We start from the raw sequence: 18,779 nt of genomic DNA on the forward strand, positions 1-18,779 counted from the left end.
ATAATACACAACCCCACAAAACAAATGAAGCTTAACTAATATAAATTAAGGGAATATTTCACTGCTTTATACACACAAAAAAATGCATCATAAAATATTATTATGAAATCATGTATATAGTCACTAAACAGAAATATCTATGCTGTTTTCTCAAATACCTAAATATTACGTCTGTTGTGTATAATGATAGCAAGTGTCATTTTAACTATCGTGTAACAGTACATCTCTTAATTTCACATTTTTTAATTGTCTTTATAGCTCGCTGGATTGGTCTGTGGGTTTATAATCAAATTGCACACAGGTTTACATGATCAAGGATTTTTACAACAGCTTCATACTGTTGGATTGCTTGTGCAATATGAAGGACTCCTTAGTACATACAGTAAGTATTGGTCTTGGACAAAGTTCCTTATGCATCCAGACCAGAAGTTTACTCAGGAAGTTCTTATTTTAAACTCTGTTCTGTTTCCAGTAAATTGACTTGTTTAATCAACAAATATTATCCTTTGGAGACAGTAGACTTCCATATAATAGCAGAGCTGAAGTCATTGATACTGTCTTGTCAATTCTGCATCAAAAATTACTCATCTGTTTTATTCTCAGTTCCTCTGAGAACACTAGCTGCTAATTGTTCCATGCAGAATGCTGAACTACACTGTCATTAATACAGAATTAATACTCCTTCCTCAGTGCAGCTAGTGGAACTTCTTGGATTAATAAAAACTCTCTTCGTTTGTATAGGCATTTGACCTGACCCAAAGGACCAGGTTTATAAAGCTAATCCAGGCAGCAGATTTAAACAGTTACTGCCTCTGTGAGCCTCTGCCCTGACCACGCCAGTGAAGATAGCTTGAAAACTGTTTGATTCCTAGTTTGTTACAGGTGCCATTATTTGATAGGTACTAAAAAGGACATTTGGAGGGAGAAACTGCCTTATATTTAAAAATACTTTGAATTAGATATATAGGAATGGTTCCCCAAAACAGAGATGTTGACCAAAGTAGATGGATTTAGCATTTGTGCAGCTCTTCAATGCACAGGCAATTTTGGTTTCTCACTTGGAGATTGCTGTCATGATCCCTTTCCCATGATGTTCGTTGTTGTTATTCTTAAAATCTTTGTCCTCCATTAGCAGGACAGTTTTTAAAAACACTTTCAGAATGGCCAAAAATGGCTTTTCTGATGTTATTCTATGCACATATAGAACAGGCTGATTTTCAGAGGTGCTTAATACTCCTCATTTAGGCCACAGAATTGTCAGCAGTTCTAAAAATCAGGCTGTTTATATGTAGGGTACTTTAATGTGGATTTAGGGCTGTGATTTTTAGATGCACAGACTGGAAAATATAATCCTCATATTGCTTTACTATAACCTATACAGTGGCTGATCTGTCAACTCTGCTAATAACCTCTTTAATCTTTCCATGTAGGTGAAGAAGCAGGGATGCTGGAAGACATGGCTGTGGGCATTTCAGATTTGCAGAAAGTAATGTTTAAAGTCATTGAAGCCAAATCAGAAGATTTTTTGCCTATTATAACTGGCAGGCGGTAAGAACTTTGTTTCCTGGAGCCCAGGGAACAAAGCTCCAGTTTTAATCTCATGAAACCCAGGTTATAGTTTTCTTGTTGCTGAATTCTATTATATGAAAGTGTGGTAGTTCTACTTTTCAGAAGGTGAATGGAGAGGTAATGAGGTAGAAGGGATTTTTAAAGCTGATGAAAAGCTTAAAAGTACCAGTTACTAATACAAATTAATCAAAACAGTGTCTGGGTTGTGCAGAGTTGCTGGTGCATTTTTCATACGTAGATACCGAATCAAAGACAAGTGACAAGGTCATTATTTACAAAAGTTGCCTCTAACTGAGAAACTTTGATTTTGAAGTGTCCAGAACTTGTATTTCAGTGTGACAAATGAAATTGCAATTCAAAGAGTTAGGCCTTGATTGTTTTAAGATGGAAACCAGAAAACTCGGATGCCAAAACTTAGTGGTCACTTTTGTAAAATGAAGCCTATCTTAGCTGCTGTAATCACACAGGACATACACAACCTTAGAAATCCTTGCACAAAGCCACTAATACTTTATGAATCTCACATAAGCACTGCTGAATATCAAGATATAAACTGAAATACTTCATTAATTGTGGCTATTGGAGGGTTAACGAGATTGGGATGGATTTTTCATCTTCATTATTATTCTAGTCTGAAGCTCCAAATGTTTTTACTTTTGCAGAAATCACTTCCTTAATAGTATCATTATTCTTAAGATGACTGTAAATTAAATTCAGCTAAAAGCAGCAACTTTTAGAAAATATATGTTTCTTCTGAAGGGGGCTTTCACCACTGATTTACTTAATTATTCTGGATGAATCACTCTCATCCTATGGGCCTTCCGAGAAAGGATTGAAATAAATAGCAGGAAGGCTGGAGTATGATAGGCGACACATTGGGAATAATTAAGAATAATTATGGTGTGCAGATAAAACAGAAGACATCCTTTGTAAATCACAGCAGTCAAAAATCTTGAAAAATCCAGCCACTACATTTTCTGGCTTGCTGCCATTACGGCAGAGCACTGAATTGTCACACCAGGAGGTCCTGGGTTTGAAAGACACCTGAGCTTTAAGATGCCTCAGGCATTCTGGATTGGTGGAGTAGTCAGTCTTTGGGAAGAAGAGTTACAACCTGTGATTGCTGTACTGTACTTACTGGCAGATATTCACTGGAATTGGTATCAGAAAAAAAATAAAATCTTTAAGGCTTACGTGGAGGAGCCCCATCGCTCTTAGAGCTGTGATGAGACTGCTCCCATCAGACAGAATTGGAAGTCAACTGTAAAAAGAGAAGACAGTGAAAAACCTAGATATTTTCTAATTAATGTTTAAGAACCCCACAATTTTTAGATCATTTTGGTTGTTATACGGTGTGACTCAATAAAAGGAGACTAAGAAAGAAAATCAAGCTACAAATTCTTATCTTGAAGACTCAGGGTATTCAGTTAAAATTGTTTTTTCTAGGGAAGTGCTTAAGCCTGAGACTCTGTGTGCACAAAAAAAAAAATCAATCCAGAGTGCATGGCACTGACTAGCAGTGTGCTCACCTGCTGGTGTGGGTGGCTGACCCCAGCCATCTGGGTCAAATTCTGTTCAGGAACTCACATTCTTTTATTATAGGCAAAAACATGCACTTTTTGAAAATTCTGTACAGAATCACATAATCACAGAATATTCTGAGTTGGAAGGATCATCGAGTCCAACTCCTGGCCCTGCACAGGACATCCCCAGGAATCACACCCATGTCTTTGAGAGCGTTGTCCAAACACTTCTTGAACCTTGTCAGACTTGGTGCTGTGACTACTTCCCTAGGGAGTATCCAACCCTCTCTGACTGAAGAACCTTTTCCTAATATCCAGTGTAGTGATAGGACAAGGGACAATAGATTTAAGCTGAAAGAGGGTGGGTTTAGATTAGATGTTAGGAAGAAATTCTTTACTGTGAGAGTGATGAGGCACTGGCACAGGTTGCCTGGAGAAGTTGTTGATGCCCCATCCCTGGAAATGCTCAAGGCCAGGTTGGATGGGGCTCTCAGCAACATGATTTTTAGAAACCTTCTGACAGGTCTGCAAGTGTTTGTCTATCTCCATATGTGATAATAACAAATATTAGAGAATAAGTTAAAATTAGAGAGGGATATTCTTAAGCAGTCCTGTTTAGGTAAATCATATACATTTAAATATTTAAGGCCTAAATTTATACAATTTGTTCTGAAAGAGATGATGATTTATTATTTACTCTCTTAAAACATGCTTAATTTCTCCACTCTCTTTTCCAGAAAAATCATGAAATGTTCCAAATTATGTACTGAGTTTTACTTCTCGTTGGAAAATGTTGTAGCCACCTTATTCATCTCATGCCAAAATCACCTGATAGCTCTGCACTGAATCTAACTGTAAAAGAAAGAAAGCACAAGACAATAAAATTTACTGCTGTATAAATGTTTCTTGTTTAATTAGAATCATAGACCTGTAAGATCTTTGATAAACTAATGTCAAACGAGTCCTCCAGATTTCAATACTTTGAATTCTTTTTTATTTTCTCTACCTGACTTCAGTAGCATTCCTGGAGTTTCTAGACAGCTCTGTCACAGCTTGATAGCCTTTTCCTTACATGATCAGAAATGGGTTGTTTTCATTATGCAGTTGGTAACTGATTTTTTTTAAAGTTACCAAGGATTATCTCTGAGACTTGAAAAAGAATTTTGGGGAAAAAAAGAAAAGGACAAAGGGAAACTCTCAAATTGTACTGATGCTAATTTGTCATGCCTAAAGGTCAGCATTTCTCAGTGTTCTTTCACACACCGAGATCTGTAATGATTTTGTGGGTAGTGCAATGTAGCAATGCAGTGATTTGGTGGCATTTTGGTTCAGTAGTGTATGCACTTTGAATTTACACTAAACCAACATTTCTTCTCAGCCTCATCAAAGCATTTCATCACAGAAAAATGTTCTAGTAGCACTTGACAGCAGCCAGGAGTGCTCACATACAGGCTGAGAATGAACACAGACATCATTGGAACCGTATTACCTACTGTCCTTTTCCCTGCTTCTTTCACGTGGGTGAATTAATTAAACAAAACACAAACAAAAAAGACTTATCTGGGCAGTAGAAGTGTTTTGTTTTTCCTTCCCCCTCCCTGAGACATGTATCCTCCATTCAGAACTGATACTCCCTCTCAGTGGGGAACACGTGGGATGTGCTCAAAGATTGTAGCCTGTACAGAAAGGTATGCTGTTGCCCTAGTTGAATGCAGTAACACTGAAGTCCCAGGTCTGCACTAGATCCATTTTATGTTGTTCTCAGATGTATGAGCAGGATAGAGTTTAAACATGACCATTAACTCTTCTAAGTGGAACCTGTTTATCCAAACACTTGAGTTAGTGCCACTCATCCCTCAAGCCTGCCAAGGGTGTCAAAGCTACTGCAGAAACTGACCTTTTTCTTCAAGGTTTTCTGCCTTTTCTCCCCCAGATTCTCCATGTGGGTAATCCAGATAGTATTTTAATTCTTTAGCAAGCACATAATTGATTAAAATAAGAGTTGTAGGGATTTCGTGATAGATTATTTTTATAGGTGCAAGTAGCTATCCATTTTAAATTTGCATACAAAAGTTGTGTGACTTCCTTGGCCTGGTTTCTCTAGGTAGGATATGGATCTTTCTTCCCTTCTTTTGCTGTGACACTCCTTGGTGGTGTGGTATGCCAAATGTGCTCTGCGGGAGAGAAAATTTCAGTCTTTGTTATCAGTCAGCCCTGTGATTAAAATGACAAATCTTGGAGACAGATGGATTTGTTTCTAGCCTGTTCTTTGTTGATTAGTCTGATTGCTCTAACAATGAAAAGAAAGCTAATAAAAACTAAGTTTAACAGTATACCCTTGTTTCTGTTGTGGAGTCAGGCATCAGTCCTCAAAGACAGGAGAAATTCAACTTGAGGCTTCCCCGTGATCAGAATTTGGTCTGGCAACCAGAGTAGCACATTTTTCATAAAGTCAGACCAAGCACAAACATAAAACCAGAAGTGCTATATATCATATCCCTTCTCCTAAAATAGGATTCATGTTTGGGTAATGAGCCTTCAATTATTATCTTCACAGAGTCAATTTTGTTATTGGTGATGCTTTCAATCCCCAGGGAGAAAATCCAGCCCCTGAAGAAAATAGGAATTTTGCTTTGGGTTTTTGTGAATATTACTTTTACAGTGGATACAGGATACTTTGGAAGAAAGTTGTTTTTGTAACTCTCAGAAAAATGCATTTTAAGGGTTGAGGTGTTCTCATTGATATTTTGGTAGCGGAGGACTTTTTTTGCTGCTTTCGTTATTAGTCCTGTTTTCACTTCAGTAAAGTCAGTATCAAGAGTATATAGTTATATATACCTGCCTTTTTTTAAATAGCTTGGTTATGCTCTAAAACAAGCAAGCTGAATTATCCCATTTTATAGTTCAGTTAAAGGAAAAAGGGAGGAACTGATTTCTAAGTCTACGTGTTCTCCATCATTTAGGAAGATTATTTTAAGCAAACCAATCAATATTCCCATCCTTATTCTTCTTTTTATTTTTCCTAGTGAACATTACATTATAGAGGTCCAGCTTCCAGCAAAGATGTTTGAGTTGCTGCCACAAGAGATTAAAGAAGGAAAGCTTCTTCGCATGTATCCAGTACTCTTTAATGTTGGAATCAATGAACAGCAAACACTTGCAGAGAGGTAAGAAAAAGTCATGTTTCATTTTCTGTCCAAGTACTCCATACTAGTACAGGATATCTCTCAGGATTAGAAATAAATCTTTTTTTGTTATTTGCTCTTGGACCTTCTCACATTTACTCAGTGTGTATTTTAATAGGTATTAAAGGAAATAAACACAAGTTATGAAGCAGTGCAGAACAATGAGAGTCCAAGTGAAGATATGACTGTAGGAAGGGCTTCATTTCACAGAGTCAATGCCAAGTTTCTTATGGATACAGATAGAAAATTGAATTCTATTTTACAGATATAGATTTTTTTTTGTATACAGTACTCTGAAATTCTCAAAAAAGAGTTTGAAAATTCAGAATTCTTATACCTTATAGGTGGGGTTGAAAATGCTGAACAAGTTATAAGCTAGATAGAGATAATTTTTCTCAACTCTTTAGGGCTTTTTTCCAGGGTTGAGAGGTGGTAGTTAGTAATAGGGAATGCATTAGTAGTATGTTTGTAGAAACACGAGGGCTGATATGTTGCTATTACTCCTCTGAAAGGATTGCTGGAAACTAATTAATTAGTATGATAAAAGCCAAAGTTTCACCAACCTATTAATTTTCTCTTCTAAGAGAAGAATATCAGTCGGTCACGTTAAATTACCATGTTTGTGCAATGCTAAAACTACAAGGTAGATGTCAACAGAGACAAGCTACTTTTTTTTTAAGCTTTTTTTTTTTAAACTGGTTTTATTAACAGAACATCCAAAAGACATAATACATATCTTCAGGTTGCATTCACTACAAGCTCAGAAGCAAAAGCATATCAGGAAATAGAGGGAGATAGTGAAAAGCCCTTGACCTGAACAATAGACAAGAAGTTAAGCACAACAGAAGTTCCACCTTCTGTTCTTTGTAGGCAGCCAAGGAAAATAATTTTTCTAAGGGAGACTTCTAAGGAATGCCAGGAGATAGCTTTGTGGATGTTTATGTTTATGGGAGACTTCTTGAAACTGAGTGATGTGTGAGAAAATTTAGGTAGAAAATTGAAATGGGGACAAAGTGAATCAAAAGACAGTAAAAACTGGCATTTTACTGCTGAAAGAGTTGAGTAGTTGGTTAGAGAACTTAGAAGACTCTTGAAAATGAAAATAGCTTATTCTGGATGCCATTAAAAAAAAAGTGCTGAGAGGAGAGACATGCCCAGAGTGATAATGTATGAAAGCAACCAAATCAGTCATGACAATTGTGACTAGGACACAGCAGTTTTTCCAAAAGCAGAGAAAAAGGATTATGCAGTATTGAAGAAGCAAGTTCATGAGAGCTTACATGGGTGGGATAGGCAGGAAGGATTGTGTGTAGCAAATGTCCTGAAGAAAGATTGGACAAGATTTAGAAACAGCCTGGTTATCTGGAGACTTGTACAGGAGTTGGTGTGCAAAGGCTTGCAGGTGAAGTGGCAGGAAGAATGTTCACCGTGGTGATTTTACATCGTGGACAAAGAAAGCCATGAATGAAAAAAACACTATCAGCAGATCTATAAATATTGATGTGTATTAATATCTATCAGGCAAATCAAGTTGGATTATTCAATGCAGAAACAGCTTTCCTGCATGCATTTACCATCTGCTTTTGACTTAATTAAAAATATTACTTAACTCCTAATGTTGCACATTTGTCTTTGAGATTGGAAACACCTCATATGTTTTTTCGTAAAAAATACAGTTTTTTGTGGGATAAAGAACAAGAAAATAGAAATACATTTCTGTGGTAATTTTCTAGCAAATTTTACTTTATTAGTTGAAAACATCCCCCTTTTTTCAGTAAAGTACACTTGAGAATATACCTGATTTAAGAGAAACATTCTCATGTGGCACTGCAGCAATGGCTGCTGAGAAGCCACACAGATCTTTTTTCTCTCCCTCTTTGGCCCATTTAAATATTTGCTTCCCTTGTGCATGATGTAGCAGTATATTTGGTGTCTTCTAATTTGTGTTCCCTTTTCTCTCTCTGAATTTCTCACTTACCTGTCCATGCCTCTCTTCCTGTACTCCATTTCCTTTCCCCCATTTCAAGGCTATTCTAAAGATAGGTTGCAAAAACTTGGCCTTAACTGCCTAAGGGACATTCCTGTCTTTACATTCATGTCTCCTGTAGCAGAGATACCATGAGATTTATTTTTTGGTTCTTTAGCCTATGTGAAATTTGATTGCTGTAGAAATCTTGTTCTTAGAGAGAAAGATATTTGTTTACACAGCTGTAGTTGGTTCATGGATGAGCTTAATGGCATCCTGGGGTTTTTTTGAGGTGCAGGATAATGAGGATTTGGGTGATGCTTTCCCAGCAAACCTGACTGCTGCAGGTAACCCCAGAACATGCTCCTGAGGCAGCTGCAGCATTCTGGAGTGACTGCTGAGGTCTGTGCTGCTGCAAGCTTAAATCAGCTGTGCTGTGGGTCATAACACTGTGGAGTTTAATGGTGAAATTACTGCTTGGAGGAGAAATGGTTCTCTCATTAGTTTCAGATACAAGAAACCAAGATAATGAACAGCCTAGGAGCAATGGGGGGCAGAAAGGGCCCAGAGGACTAATCAGTTTGACTGTTTATTGCATTCTCAGATCAGAGCATGAATTAGTTCTTCAGAAGGTTTTCCATCTGACACTTAGATCTCTTCCATCTTGTATCACTTCAATATGGTCCAGCTCTGGTAGAAATTAATATATCTAAGCAACAGCAGCAGTAAGAGATGTAGGAGTTGGTGTTCTCTGCCTGTGGTGCCATTTGAAATTCCCTCAAAGTGCCTCTTCATTTATTCAGGATTTTTGAAGGCAAAAAGAATATGTGCACTATAGCATGTTTGTAAATGGATTACTCCTTTCATAAATTTTTGGAAGAATTATCCATGAGTAATGACATCGTTCCCAAATATTAGTTCCAAAGTACACAAGAGCTTAACAACTGTATGTCTCACAAAATCTAGTACATTCAACACTGGAAAAAACAAATAATTAAAAAAAATCAGTTATTTCTTTATGCAAAGAAATAACTCTGAAGGGTAATTTATCTTTGGTTTGGTTTGTGGTTTTGTTGTGGGTTTTTTTTCTCATAATTTATTGTGCATTTTCATAGGTTTGGAGATACCACCTTGCAGGAAAACATTAACCAGGAAAACTTAGAACTCCTCAAAGAATATTACAAGTTATTTACGGAAAAAATGCCTCCTGATTGTGAGTACAAAATAACACAATATCCAAATGGCTTTGGAAAGCTTTGATAGGTGAAAGATTCTAAGACAGTAATATTAGCACGGCTTTACTGTGCAGCTTTTAGATTTAGGCCTCAGACCCATAACTTGTTCCATAAAGTTAAACATTCTGTACCTGTACACAGCCCTGCTGAAGTCAGTAGTGATTGCAGGCCTAATGCCACAGTAGAAACTACAAGGGGAGTGAAACAGAGTAATGATCAAATAAACAGCTCTTTTAAGTTATTAAAATAATAAATTTCTTAATATTTCAGGTAGAGGACAATATTTTCTGTATTTGTACAGAAATAGTGGGAATTTTAATCCATTTCAGTCATTCCCTCTATTCTTATTCTGAAAATGTATTGAGGTATGGTGGACCACTGAGAAATGTGCAGATGCAAATACAAGCAATGAGCCACATCATAATGATATGAATAACATGGTTTCATTAAAATAGGCCCTGCATTCTAATTTTATAGAAATTTGGTATCATAAACATGAATATTATTGTGCTGTTACTCTCGTTGTTGAAAGCAAAGACCAATGAGATGATTTGCATCAATCTAATCCTGATAAAGTAGTCTTAATGCCTAAACCATAGGCATAGTCCCAAATGTTGCAGATTTTACAGCCTGATTTTGAAATACCTTGGATTTAGGTCTCTGCTTCTTCTGTTTTTTGGGTTTGGGGTTTTTTTTTGCATGGGTGGGTTGTGAATCTTTTGAATCTGAAGATCTGTGATCCTGCAGGAGATGTGTGTAACTCCTCATGGTGAATACTGCTGGTTAAAATCCTGTGCAAAGCTTTGTTTTGTGTCACTGTGTATGAATACATGTTTATCTTTTAGATCAGGATGATTTTAACTTGTTAATTTGAAGTGAAAGCTCTCTTCCTAAATGGTGGGCAGCGTGCCATCCGTCCACCCACAGGTCTAGTATTTCTAGGATTTCTACAGAGAAACTCAAACAAGAAGTTAGGTAATTAATTTAGGGGAATCCTGCCAAGAAAATATCCTCAAAAAACTAACCTCATCTGGGGTTAGGTCTAAGGTAGCCCTGCTACCTCATAAATGGATTTGATTATATAAAAGCAAAAATTTGCATGCAGATTGTATTGCCTGCTTTTCATTAACAGAATTTAAACTTGTACTGTCTTCCTGCAGGATTATTAGTGAGCCACATAATCTTCCTGGACTTTTTCCAGGCTGTGCAGGCTTTTGAGAACTATGCTTGTCTAATTCATAGTGTCTTTTTCTGGTTATTATTGCTGTCTTGATTCTTCTCTACCTTGAAGATCTGAGTCTCTTCTTTGTACAAATTTTTTCAGAACACAAAGCACCTGCTGGTTCCATTGCCCTTCCCAGTAGCTCCAGAGCATTGTACAGAATCACTCTTTTGCCTTGGAGGAATGTACCTTTTAAACCAGCTCCCTGGAAAAAAGTGAAGCTCTCCAACTTGTTCATTTGAGGGAGGACTTCAGTCCCTCCCCTGTTCCCCCACCTCTGGAAGATAAACCTCCATACAATCTGGCAACATCCCTGGTGGTGCAGCCAAGAGAGAGCGTTGATGGCTTTTTGATGTTTTTGTCCCACCTTTCCAGATAGTTTCCTGCAGAGCCAAATCTCTCCTACAAAGTAAATGCAGGACCCAGTTCCCAAAGCTCTTAGTTTCAAATAGTGCTCATAAAGCCCGGCAGAATTTGAGGACTCACAGCCCTGTTTACCAGGCTGTTGCATCCACCATCCTTTGGCAGCCTCACTGACCTGCTGCTTCATTCATGTATTTCATTTTAAAGAATTCAATTTTCCACTCCCAGAAAGGGAGTTTCTATTTTTTTTATTTTCTATTAGTTTTTCTCTCATCTCTGTAATTCCCCTTGTCAATAATATTCTGGCTTGTAGCTGTATATCCCAAACACTGCCTTTCTGTCTTCTTTGAGATGAACATACCCTCTGTCACTTATCTGTTTCATACCCTCTTTAATTCTTTCATAGGAAATCCTAAAAATAACAGTGTGTTTCCAAAAAGATTACTACCAAAAATGCCAGTCAAATACAGTTCTGGTTTAGGCACCACAACAGTACTGCTTTTACAGAATAGCTAATGATGTTAAGAGTCCAAAAATATAAGATTTTTGTTTAGTAGTACATAGTTAATTGAAAACAACAGATTGAAACTCAATTTAAAGAGCTGAAGGCATAAAATTGCTGTTGCTGGTTTGCTACGTAACACCCACAGCATCCCATTGTCCCAGTGTGAGAAGAGGGATGCAGGCATGGTTTCAAAATCCTGCAAGGATAAGGGTTTTCCTTCATAGCATCAATAATGCCTGTAGCAGAACATGCATTTTCACCATTTATGAGTCTGTCTTTACTTCCAGGCTCCTCCCTCTTAGGGAGTCTCATAATCTGAGACTGATTTGATGGTTTAATACTGCTTAGTGACACAAGGAATTTAAGCAATAGATCACTTCCAGGCAAGGTGCAGCTCATTTGGCAGTGTTATAAATTAGGAGAGTCTTGCTTTACCTATCGTGAAGTCACCTCTCTGAGACGTTGAATTTTCTGCTGTGAACCAAAGGAAAACTGCCTGAAAGGAATAAAATGTTTACCTGGTGATACATTCCCATAATCTTGAAGCATTTTTGTCATTGTGTGCTTTGTGTTTTAAAGAAACAGATGCAGCATAAGTATAATTGTCTAGCAGGTTTTGATGTATTTTTATGTGCTCTGCATTATCTAAGTGTATAATACACAGATAAAACAATCCACAGTCAGATTATTACAAAACTAGTTTGGATGTATTTTTTCCAGCTTTTATTTGTTTGCTTGTTTTTTTTGTTTTAGGCAGCACAGTATGAGAAAGGCAACTAAGACATTTTCTGAATAGTTCTTTTTGAGCACATTTAAATTTCTCCTTACTAAGCATCATGGATAAGGGAAACTACAGAATTTGTTAGATATAAAAGGTATAAAACCTGTTGATAAGAGGCATCATTTCAGCTTTGATCAGACTGGGAGAAGAGATATCGACCTTCATTAATAGTTACCTCATTATTACACTTTCAGTTGAATATAAATCTTGGGTTGTTGTTTGTTTGGTTTTTTTCCCCACTGAATGGAACAACTTACTTCTTCTTGTTGAAGACACTGTATCCATTTATCAATTTGGTTTCACTTTGTGTCAGCTGATTCTGAGCCTTTTTTTTTTGGTGATAACTATAATTAAATTTCTATTTACTTCACCACCATAAGAAGAAATAATTTAAAAAAACAGATTTTAGTTGTTTCTACTGATTTTCAAAACTAGGGAAGATAAAGGTAGCATTAGAACAAACCCCTGCTATATATACATACGAAGCAGAAACTCTTGAATTTTTGCTAGAGATATATAAGAAATTAAACTTTAACTCAGCTGCCATACGCAGAACAAGAAGGTAAGATTTTGAATTTTAAGCAAGCCTGAAATTATTTTGTACTTCAAAATTGAAGCCCCATTTAATTTTAGACTGAGAAATATCCTTTGTTAAATTTTAGAGGGGATATTCAGTGCTGTTTAACTTCATGTTATGTTATATAAGGAACTAAGGCATCATTTCAAAGCAAAAAATAAGATGTTTAATTTTGAAAACAAAGGCAAAATATTTTGACTTAAAATAAAGAAGTCATCCCATCAAGGTAGGTTTTAATAGACTTAGGTTTTTTTCTTCTGATTTCCACTAATTGTTAGTAATAGTTGATGAACAGAACTACAGCAGAGATTTGGTTTTGGTTTTCTCCATCCATTTATAAAAGTTGAAGACACTTTAGTTTTCCAAATTTAAGTGAATATCTTAGGGAGGACAACCCAATACTCAGAAAGACATAAGATTTGCTTATTCTCTAAATATTTAACTGGTAATTTCTGTCCTTTGTTCCCAAACAAGGCTGTAAATAATAGACCTGTGCTTTACTATGGGCATTCTTTAAGCCAGGAAAACCGTATCATCAGCCTTACCATAATGAGCACTCTTATCATCCTTTTTTTCCAGGTCTACCACATTTTCAAGAACAAAATGATTTAAAGGGATTGCTAGAAAATCTCCATCAAAATATCCAGGCCAAAAGGAGAAAGAATGTAGAAATCATGTGGCTGGCTGCAACGGTAAGCTCTCTTATTTCAGATAGGTTCACATGATTAACTAATTTTCACATGCCTGCTAATATTGTAAGTGCAATGGATTTTAAGGGTATAATGGAAACCTCAATGATTAAAGTAGGTAGATGTGCTGAAATAGCTTTCTAACATACCTGCTCTCATAGTTTCTCATCCCACTCATGAATGTATCTCTTCTTCCTCCACTTAAATTACAGATATTTTCTTTGTCTCACTTTTTAAAGTGGTAGAACTGGATGGAGTTTGAGCAAGAGGTGGTCTTGGTTACTTTGTTGTCCCCTTCATTCTCCAGGACCTTTTCTGGCCGGGCAGTCTGTGGCCTGGGTTGCTGCTCGAGATTGTTTTGTCCCAGATGCAGGGTTTTTCTTTTATCTCACTGAGTTGTGTAACAGGGTAAAAGAGGTTTGGATTTTTGTTTGGGGCATGTTTTTTCCTTCAGCTAGCTGACTCTGGTTTTGGGCAGAGGAAGCCCTTCATCCCTTACATGGGCAGAATCATTTCCTTGAGTGATCACACATAGCTGTAAATACATCACCTCGTACGAGAGAGACAATACAGTTACAGTATCTAACTTTTTTTGTTTAAAATCATGTCCCTTCATGGGTAAAGTAAAACTTTGTTATTCAAAATAAAATTTTATTTAATGTCCATAAAATCTGAGGTATGATGTGGGACGTGATTACTTGCTCTGATTTTTATTTACGATTGCTGCATTCACCTTTTGATTTTCTGTAATTAAAGTACTTTTATAAATAAGTGTCGCAAAGGATGTGAAAAGGGCAGACCTTCAGACACAAGGAGAACACAATCAAAATTGTTTATCAAACTGATTAATACTTACTTTGCTCTAATCACATAATTCCTTTCTGTTTCCCAATTGAGTGGGGTTTCCACATACATGTTAGAAAAAACACAAGCCTTAGATGTTTATAAAGAGCTCAAGCTTTTCAGGAATGTGAAATTCAGACAGCTAACTGTCTTAGGTTTAGAAGAGTACCCTTGGCATCTCTACCTGCTTATACAAGCAAGGACTTGAGTCTTTGATATCTACTGAAACTGAAGCAAGACTTTGTGTTTTGGGAGACTTTCAAATGTATATACCCTTCAAGGAAAATAAATATTTGATACAAAATTATTAATAAAACTTTCCATGACCTTTCATTAAGACCAGGAAAAAGACAATATTAACTTTGTCTTTGTACTAATAACACTGCTGTAACTTTCATATTGCTAGTAACATTTTGCCATGTGGTTAATAAATATTATCACATGCTATTGACGTATAAATCCTTTGTAAGTAAAAGTATAAGCTTTTCTTGCAGTACCAGTTCTGCAGTTGCTATGAAACATTGCTTTTGAAAAAAAGTAAAAGATATATCAGTGCAGGATAGTATAAAATGAGCTACAAAGAATATAGGAGAATGTGCCTAATCTTTGGATACAGAAAGTTTTATTCTACCATCTAGTCTGGATTCCCTGAAAATAATTTCATGGGTAAAATGTAGTCTTTGGACATACAGAGTGTTTTCCTTCTCTGAATTCTATTTCTCTGTAGGTTACCTTACAGTGACTTTCTGAAATGTGTATTTCTGAAAGCATCGATCTACACACTGTTATACTATGTTCCATTTATTTACTGAAAAGGATATAAGGATATAACTTGACTATTGCAGTAGCGGTGAAATATCACTTTTTTATTGCAGTAGATGCATGAGATTCTACATGGATGTGCACATGTATCTGCACCTCATGTAATCCCTGTTGTATTGGGACTGTGAGAATAAATCTAATAAAAGCTAAGTCTATTTCTCCTCCTCCTATATCTTCAATATATTTGGGAAATAAGTGAGCAAAATTGAGAATAAAATTTGGGCTGGACACTAATGATAAACCATGTATTCTGATATGATACTATTACTATATATTTCCTATTGTCCCTTATTAGATTTCTAGAACATCAGAGCATTGTGTTTGCCCATTGTAATTACTTATTTTGTTTGACTGCAGCTGCTTAGGGAACTGAGTCATTTTAAGGATTTATCTGGGCTAGCCTAAGAGGTTAGCCTATATTTCTCCTTAAATCCTCATCTAAGGATTTTTTAATTTCATTATTTAACTTAATATACTGTTTTCTATTTAGTCCACTTTAAAATTGAGACATTTGTACTGAAATTCAGTAAAAAGTAAGCTTGTGGGTGGCTGTGGTAATTTGCTTGTTGTGCCTAGAATGCTTCTCAGTTGAAAACCAACTCTCACTAGCCAGTGCTTTGTTCGTGTGCTGTCAGCCCAGATTTGGGATTTAGTCTCCCTTCCCTGCATCAGAACCCACCACTCATCCAGAATAATTACCTGTGTGGTTTTTATGACTCATTCATGTCAAATTGTCACAATGACTCATGGACTTCCAAAGAGACTAGTGTAAAGAGAGTTAATCTCTTCAATTAGGCAGTTAACTTCTTTTGCAGCATTATTTAAGAAAATTATCATATAGTACTTTATTTAAATCCCAATGCAACTGTTCAAATTTTTAAACAGATTTAAGTTTTAAAATTTAGAATTATAGGATGGAAGAAAGACTCATAGTTTCTCCTTCACTACCCTGAACCTCTTTGGTTTCTAAGATAGATTCAATTAGTTGATTCCCTGAACTAAACTTTTGAGATCACCATTACCATGCTATTGCAAAGACCTTAAAGACTGTATGTATTTTCTGGGCCATTGATTTTAATAGAATTTCTGAGAATGCAATTAAGAGATGAAGAAATGCTTATTTGCTGAAGTGACATTATGAAGATCACGTTCCAGTTTCATCCTGCAAGCTGTCACTTGATAGCCAAGCTGGGAAGCTCCTTAGGACGATTACTGCTGTAATTTATTGCCTTGCCCATTTTTATAATCATTTCAGGATTTGGTACTGCTGTACCTATGCTCCTCTGGGGTTAGGAGCAAGCAAAGGACAAATAATATCAGGGGAAAGGTAGACCCACACTTGGGCACAGCAGTTCTCCTTCAAATTCTTCTTTTTCTAGTAAAATATTGTTTGAACCCAAAGTATAAACTAATGGGCTGGTACAACCACAGATTGATTCTTAAGGTGAGAAATTATCCTTAAAAAGTGTCATGTTTCCCTTGTCCCTTATAATTTTGTTGAAGTATACAGTGAAAGTAGACAATCCATGGCAGTCATTTGTGTTAAGCTTTCATATGGAAAAAAATACATGGAACAGTTTACCTGTTGAGCATAAAGACTTTAATTTCAGATGTGTCTGAATCTATACCCTCACGAGGAGTTAGTCTGCTGCGTTCATGTGTCTGAGTTAAGATCTGTCAAGGTTTTTCTTTATTCATCAGATATTCGGACCATTAAGTTTTCATTGAATAGTGTGGTTGTCACAGAAAGTGAAGAAACCATGAAGCAGCTTTTCCTCTTATAGCCTAGGCTAACACAAATCCTTTTTATTTCAAGTTCAGAAAATTGGATTTAATGGTTTGGTAAGCTGTAGTGTGTGTAGATATTTTAGTAACTTGCTAAAAATGCTTAGGACTAAGTATGGTAGATTTTTTTTGTTGGCTCCACCATCTGTTTCTTGCCTCTCTTGGGGGGGTGTTGGGGTGGGCAGGAGAGAGACTTGATTGCGACTGCAGTACAAGGTTGTGTGCACCACTCTCCTACATGTGATAAGGGTTCCCTTTTCCTCAGTTGGGTGGGTTATTTTAGGCTTGTCCTGCTAACAGAAGCCCTGAATATCTTCTTTTAAAATGTGTCATTTGGACAAATGGAAGTGGGCTATATAGCTGTAATCTCTTGGTGCTGTTTTCGTAGAGTGTTAATGATACAAATTTATAAACAAAAGAAAAATTTACAGTTCTTTTCAGGACAACATTTTCATCTTTCATGGCACTGTGTCAGGCCAGCATGGGCATAACAGCGTAGGAGCATCCCCAAGGCAGTGCTAACAACTGATTTAACTGCACAGACACAGGTCAGCCGCCATATGATCCAGGCTGGAGTTAGGAAATCTTTTAATAGCTCTTTTCTCCTCGAGAAACGCTGTCGTTCTCTGTATTCATTTCCTGGGACTGCAAAGCTGTAGGAGTTGCACAGTCTGCCTGGTGTGAGAAGGGCCCACCTTTGACGCCTGCCCGTGTTTCAGATTTGCCGGAAGCTGAACGGCGTCCGCTTCACCTGTTGCAAAAGTGCCAAAGACCGGACATCCATGTCGGTGACGCTGGAGCAGTGCTCCATCCTGAGGGACGAGCATCAGCTTCACAAGGACTTCTTCATCCGGGCGCTGGACTGCATGAGAAGGTACGTGGAGGTTTTTTGCCTGTCCCTCGCATTCTGAGCTGAGCCAGGGACTGCAGTACTGAGCCGCCTTAAAGCTGGTTTTAAGGGCACCATGAACCCAGCCCTGACTTACCTGACCAGCAGTGTGCCAGCTGGTAAGTCGCTCTTTGCCTGCAGGGTCTTTGCAACTGTGTGTTTTATCACTAATTAACAGTTTCTGAGACAGATATATGAAACTTTCCAAGTATCAACTCACCCACCGTAGAATTTGACCAAGGTAAAGAGCAGCTACTTTTCTGTTTTAAGAACACTTTTTAAAACTTTTCCATATTCGTTAAATAATTTGTATAAAATTTATACAAATACTGGGAAAGCAAAATAAGCATTTGTTACAGTCGGTAATTCTTACTAGCTCATGTTGTTAAAAATATAAGAAACAACCACATAGCTTTGGACAGATGGTGGTTGCCACTAATATCTGATGAAATCTTTACTGTGCTTTAAAAAAATTAATTAAAATGTGTTATTCTAAATTGCAACTATGCTGAAATTGAGACTGATGTTATCAAGAATGTGTAATTAAAAGATGTAAAGATTTCTGATTACCTGAATCTTTGATGAATAAAAAAAACTAATTGAGCGAACAAGTTTTGATCATAAAACGAATCCAGATGCTAGATTCTCTAAAAAAACTTTCATCATTGGTTTTAATGAGTTTAATCACATCATATCATAATGGTTTTAATAATATTTTCTATGGGAGTTTAAAAAAATTTATCCACAACATTAGAATAATATATAAACAAAGATCACTACAAAACTAACAGAAAATACTCTGGTCAGCCTGCAAAGAAATAACTG

General features: G+C 36.7%; 1 protein-coding gene across 7 annotated transcripts in view; it reads left to right on the forward strand.

Moving 5' to 3' along the window:
• INPP4B (inositol polyphosphate-4-phosphatase type II B) overlaps nt 1-18,779 on the forward strand; it is a 371,943-nt gene that overhangs the window by 317,586 nt on the left and 35,578 nt on the right. For all 7 annotated transcript variants that reach the window (XM_039391277.1, XM_027729659.2, XM_039391278.1 and 4 more), the window contains 6 exons: nt 259-382; nt 1,431-1,548; nt 6,119-6,259; nt 9,359-9,456; nt 13,506-13,618; nt 17,785-17,939. In XM_039391277.1, coding sequence (XP_039247211.1) covers nt 259-382; nt 1,431-1,548; nt 6,119-6,259; nt 9,359-9,456; nt 13,506-13,618; nt 17,785-17,939 — 749 coding nt within the window. The remainder of the gene's footprint in view (nt 1-258; nt 383-1,430; nt 1,549-6,118; nt 6,260-9,358; nt 9,457-13,505; nt 13,619-17,784; nt 17,940-18,779) is intronic.

This window comes from Pipra filicauda, unplaced genomic scaffold (genome assembly GCF_003945595.2).
Source record: "Pipra filicauda isolate LSUMZ 115617 unplaced genomic scaffold, ASM394559v2 scaffold92_size2517590_pilon, whole genome shotgun sequence".
Lineage (NCBI taxonomy): Eukaryota > Metazoa > Chordata > Aves > Passeriformes > Pipridae > Pipra > Pipra filicauda.